Source organism: Bombus impatiens, unplaced genomic scaffold (genome assembly GCF_000188095.3).
Source record: "Bombus impatiens unplaced genomic scaffold, BIMP_2.2 scf_0306, whole genome shotgun sequence".
Classification (NCBI taxonomy): Eukaryota; Metazoa; Arthropoda; class Insecta; order Hymenoptera; family Apidae; genus Bombus; species Bombus impatiens.
In genome coordinates, this window is record NT_176725.1 from 156,573 (window position 1) to 165,346 (window position 8,774).

At 35.6% G+C, this 8,774-nt stretch overlaps 1 protein-coding gene across 1 annotated transcript; it reads right to left on the reverse strand.

Annotated features, from left to right (window-relative positions):
* Positions 1-220: 220 nt before the first annotated feature.
* On the reverse strand, positions 221-7,757 carry LOC100748765 (homeobox protein Hox-A3a). The gene is made up of 2 exons (XM_033320388.1): positions 6,076-7,757; positions 221-1,120 (listed from the first exon to the last, which is right to left on the reverse strand). The coding sequence occupies exons 1-2, from the start codon at positions 6,974-6,976 to the stop codon at positions 294-296; spliced, it is 1,728 nt and encodes a 575-aa protein (XP_033176279.1). The 5' UTR covers positions 6,977-7,757; the 3' UTR covers positions 221-293.
* Between the last annotated feature and the right edge of the window lie 1,017 nt (positions 7,758-8,774).

An 8,774-nucleotide genomic window follows, 5' to 3' on the forward strand; every position in this document is an offset into this window, starting at 1 on the left:
TGGATCTCTGTAAGCAAATTAGAAACACCTGACCTGTCGGTCAACCTAATATATTACTAGAATTTTGACAAATTAACAAGGTTATATAATAGTAACTGTTTTCGAAATTAATGCTTACATATTTATTTAATTATAATTTATAATTATTATAATTTATAATTAATTACATATTTACAAATTTTTCTACCTGTTTATGTAAATTTATGTATATGTTTATGTACATTAAATTCAGAAATTTACTAAATTTACAAGAACCGAAAGTCGTTGCAAATTTTTATACATATTTACGTAATTCACATATCTATTAAATCTTGAAGATCCAACAGGCTGCTCCGAATCGCTTCCTGCAATGTTGAATCCTCTGCTTCCGAATTTGGTACATCACACGCGTTAGCGTGTGTATGGTCGTTCACGTCTTGCGTTGCCGTCGGTTGCTCTTGAACGTTGTTATCCAAATTCTGATGATTCTCATACGTGTTCTCCTCTGAATCTATATGCGAACTACGTTGTGTATAATCTGCATTTTCTGCCTGTGGATATGGCATTTGGCTTTCGTATTGTGGTTGTGCATTGTACATTGTATGATTGTATGTTGGATGTAAATATGGATTCGTAAAGTGATGTTGTGTTGACGGTCCTGGATCAATGTAGTAAGTCGCATTCTCAGGAGTGTGCATCTGTTGGTTGCCATACTGGGGACAATTGAACATGCCTGTTTCTGTTTGTGGTTGCGTTTGTGTTTGTGGTTGTGGTTGTGGTTGTGGTTGTGGTTGTGTACTGATTGCGGCGATACCCGGGTACGTGTGCGCCATATTATTCATCGCTACGTTTTCGATATTCCAATTGGCGCTCGATGCGACGTCTGTATTTTCATACGAAGTGGATGGTTTCAGATTTGCAGCATTAACTTTTTCGGAGGTCAAAATCTGGTCCTTCTTATATTTCATCCTCCGATTTTGGAACCAGATTTTGATTTGTCTCTCCGTCAAAGAAAGTGCTGCAGCCAATTCAATACGTCGTGGGCGACACAGGTAACGGGTACGGTTAAATTCTTTCTCCAGCTCAACTAATTGCGCACTGGTGTATGCTGTTCGGGTGCGTTTAGTCTTTTTTTCCGCTCCTGAAATTAAAAATGTATCTTTTATTTAATGAATATGTCCGAGAAGATGTATTAAAAATTATAGTTAGGAAAATTAGAGTTTTCGGAATTTATAAGAATAGAAATTCATAGTAATGTAATATCGTGGAAAATAAAGATATCAATTTTTCCCGATTACTTGCAATTTATTAATATTGAATTGAATATACGAATTGAAAACGATGTTTGTTTAACTGAAACTAAATCATCGGATTACTCGTATCTATCTCAAATAACTTTACGGTTATTTGGCAACTCTCGTCACAACGAATCTAACACATTCTCTCTCTCTCTCTCTCTCTCTCTCTCTCTCTCTCTCTCTCTCTAGCAACTCGATCAATTCTCTCGACTCTACTCTTCGATGTCTCCGAAGCATCCTGTTTTGCGACCAAGTTTTCAGAACAGAAAAAAATAAAAAAAAAATACATAAAAAAGCACCCCAGCGACTTAAACCCAAAAATTGTATTATACAACGAAAAATGTAAAGCGCCGACACATAATACAACATGGCTACGTCGTACCGCCGCGTATCGGTACCTTTGCCTAACATACCATTACAAAAATTCACCGTTTATTGTGAATATGTACCTAAAACTGTATTCTTGGACTCAATAAACTTTAAATCTCAACTCTTCGATGTCTCGATCAACTCTGACTCTCGCAACACACATACTTTTCGACTCGCATACTCTAACCTCTCGGTCATCCCCCCTTGAAACACGAAACCAACCTCTAACGTTGTCTATTGTTTTTCTCACATCACTGTAAGAACTAGGTGATTTTAGTCACATAGGTGTTCTTAAATGTAAACGAACCACAGCAAGACGACGTACACGGTTTTTTCTAATTTCAACCGACCTCTAGTTCGAACTACTTTACGATATTACAGTAAAATTGTTCAGATTTAGAAGATTTTACATTTCGAATTGCTATATGATAAAAATATAATTTCCGCCTGGAAATAGCTTAGAATTTATAAAAATAAGTTTACTATTTCTTTCAGAAGAAATTTTTCTTTCAAACCGACTATTCTTTTTAAGAATTATACCTACACATTCAACATGTGTTACGACGGTTCGCGGAGAAACGCATCGCGAGGAAACGCGTCAACGAGAGGCTATGATTCTGATAGTCGACGCCGCGAATCAGTCGTTCCCCCATTTCGATTAGGATAACGGAGGTAGTTCAAATGATCGTAACACTGAATTAACAGGGTTAATATACACTTCTACTTTTAATAATTTGAAAATTATAATTAACACGTTGCAAATGATTTAACCATGATATAACTAGTTTATTTTATAATTCCACTCGACTTTATCATATTTCTCGACGTATTCGTTTGACTAAGCAACCTAGATTTTATTTCTCTGAAACTTTCGACGCATTCGGTTTGAATCCTCAAATCATACTGACTGCCCTTCGATTTTATGTTTTGTTTCTCTAGGAGACGATCCCCACCACGCTCGAGTCTCGCAACAATTCGCGCCTATGCTCACGTACGCCACTTTTTTTGCGTAGGTAAACTAACGGAACGAAGGCGAATCGATGTTTTCTAGAACTTGCTGCTTGACGACAACTATGTGTTCATCGCTGTTTTGTGTATATCTCGCCAGGCATGTAAGGCGATCTGTCTACAACAGTATAGTACCAAGGGATAAGGTTAGAAACATGGCCGGTTAGTAAGCCTCGGGACATAACACATGCAATATACATTTGCGATTATAACACGGTGGAAATATAATTTTTAAGTGAAAGTTTTATAATTTATAATTATCTTTTTAGCAAAGAACTTGTGGTTTTTACGAATTGTTCACATAAGATTCTTTGAATTGTGTAATTTCGACAGGATAGAAATATAATTTCCATATAGAAACAGGAATCGTCTGGAGAATGCGAATGGAGAAGGTGTCAAGGGTCGCTCAGTGGGAAACTCGTCAGCTCACGAGGTGGCTATGTTCCCGCTGTGCGACTCAAAGGCTCAACACTGAAGCCGTGTTATTGGATTAAATGGTCCTGGCGTGAATTTACAAGCAAATACGATTCGTCAATGACACAGATGAAACAAAGAGAACCGCCTAGTCGTCGAGGTCGCGAGGCTCGCACGCGACAATTTGTCGATCGATGATTGATAAACGACGTTGTTTGACGCAACCTGACTCTGCCGGGAGAGCCGTGAAAAACAGAAATAATCGACGAAAAATGCGCCATGAAATTGAAACTATTCCAAAAATTATCGTCTTCCGTTTAATTCATAGTTATTATAGATATAGTATACTTATGATTTTCTCTTTCAGTCTTTCTCTATATTACTGAAAATTCTCAACGCGAGAATTGATTGTAATTTTAATAAATAATAATTAAATTAAATAATTATTCCAAAAATTATCGTCTTCCATTTAATTCATAGTTATTATAGATATAGTATACTTATGATTTTCTCTTTCAGTCTTTCTCTATATTACTGAAAATTCTCAACGCGAGAATTGATTGTAATTTTAATAAATAATAATTAAATTAAATAATTATTCCAAAAATTATCGTCTTCCATTTAATTCATAGTTATTATAGATATAGTATACTTATGATTTTCTCTTTCAGTCTTTCTCTATATTACTGAAAATTCTCAACGCGAGAATTGATTGTAATTTTAATAAATAATAATTAAAAAAAAAATTCTTTCTCTTTTTTTTCTTTTTACTGTTCGAATTCTTGGTTGTTTCTCAAGATTGAATTGAAGTTTGTTTGAAAATTATGTGGACCCGGGTAACTGTGCCTGTAGAAGAGTCGAACGCTCTATCGGAGACTTCAACGAAAGAAAAGAAATAGAATTTCTCATTTTCCTGCGTAACACTAAACTGATCGAAAACCGATCGATGGATAGAAATTTGTATAGAATCAAACGCGTTTCAATATTTTATCTTCGACTATCGATACGTCAACAGCCTATTGCGACATGCGATGCGAACTGCGTGTTCTTTAGGTATTTCTGGGCATATCGTTGCCCCGAGGGGAAGAGACATTCGTGTAACATTCGAGGAAACGTTATCATTGGAACTGGACGCCGGATTTTCACATTCTGATCGAACTAGTGACGAAAATGATAAGCACGTTATCTGTCTATCGACCTCGTTGATAAGCTAATTTCGTGAAAATTCTTTAAACTTGGAAACAATAAGGAAATATTCGAAGAAAGAGTCATCCTGCGATTTAAATACGACTGGACAAATTTTCTTAAGGAGAGAAGAGATTTGTGAAATAAAAATTTGTCGAAATGAAGAATTTCCAATGAAGCAGAAAACTATGATATCGAGATAATTAAGGTGTATTTTCGCAACCAATAAACGTGTCACCACTGACCCAAGGATAGCAGTCCATCATCTGGTGACTCTGTTTTATGTAAACCTATGTAGAGCATCGACGAGCAAGCGGGACGAGAGCGCCGTTTTATAATCCCTCGAGACTAAAGTCTCCTAAATGGGCAGCTCGTTAATCAAACTTGATTCAATAATGTCTACAGGAACGTCTATTTGCTGTAGAATCTGTGACGGCGACGGACATTCTTGTTTAACGTTGCTGTGTAATTTTACCTATCAAATAAAAACGTTCGCGTGTTTTCTTTCCCTTTGTAATCGGCTAATTTTAAACCTGCGCTAATTTTACCTACTTTTAATCAACGAATAAAAAAAGTGTACTATCTTAAATGATTCTTTGAATGAGCACTAGTAGATATATAAATATTTAAAGCGAACAAGATTTTTAAAATAAAAGTGGACAATTTTTAATAAACCTCATATATGTGGATATTATAATATTTTACCTACTTTCAATCTACAAATAAAGAAAATGTACTATTTTAAATGATTCTTTGAATGAGCAGTAGTAGATATATAAATATTTAAAGCGGACAAGATTTTTAAAATAAAAGTGGACAATTTTTAATAAATCTCATATATGTGGATATTATAATATTTTACCTATTTGCAATCTACAAATAAAGAAAATGTACTATTTTAAATGATTCTTTGAATGAGCAGTAGTAGATATATAAATATTTAAAGCGGACAAGATTTTTAAAATAAAAGTGGACAATTTTTAATAAATCTCATATATGTGGATATTATAATATTTTACCTATTTGCAATCTACAAATAAAGAAAATGTACTATTTTAAATGATTCTTTGAATGAGCAGTAGTAGATATATAAATATTTAAAGCGGACAAGATTTTTAAAATAAAAGTGGACAATTTTTAATAAATCTCATATATGTGGATATTATAATATTTTACCTATTTGCAATCTACAAATAAAGAAAATGTACTATTTTAAATGATTCTTTGAATGAGCACTAGTAGATATATAAATATTTAAAGCGAACAAGATTTTTAAAATAAAAGTGGACAATTTTTAATAAATCTCATATATGTGGATATTATAATATTTTACCTATTTGCAATCTACAAATAAAGAAAATGTACTATTTTAAATGATTCTTTGAATGAGCAGTAGTAGATATATAAATATTTAAAGCGAACAAGATTTTTAAAATAAAAGTAGACAATTTTTAATAAACCTCATATATGTGAATATTATAATATTTTAAGAAACGTTAGGTCTAAAAATCTAAATATTATATATTATATACAAGATGGATAAGCGTTTAATCAAATTTTCTATCAGATAAAAATTCTCCAAATATTTTTGACAATTCAGTATAAAAATTATTCACTCTTCTTATCTCGTTGATCTAAACGAAAACCTATACTACACTCTTCTGTTTCGTAAAGAATTGTAAAGAATTAATTTGAATTTATAAGAATACGAAGTAAAAATAATTCTTTTAAATCAGAAAAATTTCAAGGATCAACTACACGTTACTCAACCATTCGAAGGAAACTAAATTCCATAAAAATAAATAAATATCAAGATAAATACCTTGTACCGATGATGAAGACGTTCCTGCTACATTAGCAATCTGCTCCTGCTGCGTTGTTGCCTCTGTCTGCTGCGTTGTTGGCTGCATCTCATACATTGTTGCCTGTGCCTGCTGCGTTGTTGGCTGCATCTCATACATTGTTACCTGTGCCTGCTGCATTGTTGGCTGCATCTGATTCATTGTTGCCTCTGTCTGCTGCGTTGTTGACTGCATCTGATGCATTATTGCCTGTGCCTGCTGCGTTGTTGGCTGCATCTGATGCATTATTGCCTGTTCCTGCTGCGTTGTTTGCTGCATCTGATGCATTGCTGCCTGTATCTGCTGCCTTGTTGGCTGCATCTGATGCATTGTTTCGTGTATCTGCTGCCTTGCTGGCTGCATCTGATGCATTGTTGCCTGTGTCTGCTGCATTATTGGCTGCATCTGATGCATTATTGCTTGTAATTGCTGCCTTGTTGGCTGCATTTGCTGCATTGTTGCTTGCATCTGTTGCATTGTTGCTTGTATTTGCTGCCTTGTTGGCTGCATCTGCTGCCTTGTTGCTTGTATCTGCTGCCTTGTTGGGTATATCTGCTGCGTTGTTGGCCGTGTCTGCAGCATTGTTGGCCATATCTGCTGCATTGTTGGCCGTATCTGCTGCATTCTTGCCTGTGTCTGCTGCAAGTATTCCCTCTGTTCTTGATTCATCCACGTCGTATTGCTGGGCCTCATCTGGGCTGGGTTCATCATCCGCAAGATTCGCTCGTTGTAGTCCGTAGTCAAAACGTTCTGGTATATATACCTAGCGTTGATATCGTTAGTGCAGTTGGACATGGACGAATTGGGCGAAGATTCGATGCTCGTCGATGACGGAGGTGAGTTGTTGGCGGTCATGTTATTCCGAGATGTATGATTGTTCATCTTCCTAGCTTTGCTGATGTCTTCACAACGACAACTATTTTTCCACTTAGTTCACTTGAAATATTCACCTGACTAGTTATGCACCGACTACTTACACGTTTCAGAGGCTACTGAGTATAGACGTAGCATTCCTTGCCAATTTATACAGTTTATGGCTGTCCCCGGCCCAACCTAATCCTTTGGGCCCGACCAATTAGAAACATCGATTTCCTAAGACAGTAAAACCCTTTTCTCCCTCTGGAGGAGGGGGGGGGGTGTCGTCGATGACTCAATCTACTGCAATCGGGGCCTGAGGGGGCAAGATGGCCATCGCTTAGGGTTTCCCAGACTAGAGCTTGCACGAAATTTTCCATTAATCTTCTTGTTATTGCGTGTTTTCGGATAATAGTTCATAAACTTGCACGCCCTTGGCACAATTTTAATTACTTTTCATCTTGCACTGAATCTTGAATTTCTTTTTTGTATCTTGTATCATTTCTCGTCCATTCGATTCAATTGTTTTCTTTTTTAAATAAATATTGTGTTCTTCGAAAACTATTTTTATAAATAAATTCTGTAGAAAAATTTGACGTTGTTTTCGTATTTACTTCATTTTCCAGGACTTCGTGTGATTTTTCAAATAATTTTTCTCTCATCACAACAATTTTAAACGATTTTTCTATCAACCTTCTCAATCCAGTCTCCAAGATTAGACAAATCACGAGCCGAATAATGCGAAATTTTCAAGATTGTACCTCGGGTATTGTGTTGTATGTAAACATCGATCAGGCTGTAAAACCGATTCATAAATACAATTCAATGAATTTTTGTATATAGTTTTTAGTATAGTTATAGGGATGCTTTGTATATAGTTACGTTCAAATATTCTGTAATTCACGTTCATAAAAATGTCAAATAATATGACTTGAATATTGCACGTTACTACATTTAAATAAAATGTAAATATCGCGCGGCTTTATGAAAATTTAAAATGATTTTCTTTAAATTTTCAATACAGAATATACGATGTATAATTTTTGCATCCATAATAATCTACCGATTCAAATACCTACATTTATTATTTTTCTATGGAAATCACATTTTTCCAATTTCTCTATTATCTTACATTTTCCCAATTAAAAGTCACCTCGTCGAAAAACAGACTTTATACATTTACATCGAGCGTCAACCGATTGTCACATGCGTCAAATAATTAGGAATTCTGATTTATTTCTATTTCATGAAAACTGAGTATAAATCTCAGCAGAAACAATGCGGAATTGCTTTACGGCCCAATTTCCCAGACAACAAAGCGAGAAATTGATGATCAGCGTCATTCCTCGGCCATTCCCCTTGCCCGGTAACATACAACATTCCCGTTTCTTTACAACTGTTCCACCCCCCCTCCCCCCTCTTCTATTTTCTTCCTTCTTCCTGGGTTTCCCTTCTAACAGTATCGGCCATTCTTCTACTGTGCTGAGAGCTGTCTGCAGGCTTTCGTCAGGAGTTTTCCAACCTACGCATCCTCTCCTTCTATACCACCCCCTTGGCCACTGCCACCACCCATTCTTCCATCTCTCCGACGGACGAACGCTCTCTTTCTCCATGTTGAACCGTTCTACGGACAAAAATCGTAGCTTGAAGGAAAAAGAATATCGTGTTCTGTTCATAGGGGGTTGAAAGGGTGGACTCAACGGAAAAACCACAGTTCGCCACTGTTTCTTTCATTGATTCCATTCTTAGAGTCTAGACCGACTCTTTCTATAGAAAAATCTATAGTCCTGTATTTTTCTTTTTTTTTTTTTTATAATGAATACAC

Bases quoted from the DNA above. Each gene is read 5' to 3' on its own strand.
- LOC100748765 (XM_033320388.1), bottom strand. From the start codon at position 6,976: ATGAACAATCATACATCTCGGAATAACATGACCGCCAACAACTCACCT. The intron at 1,121-6,075 runs GTATTTATCTTG...TTTTAATTTCAG, and splicing joins GTCTTCATCATCGGTACAAG to GAGCGGAAAAAAAGACTAAA.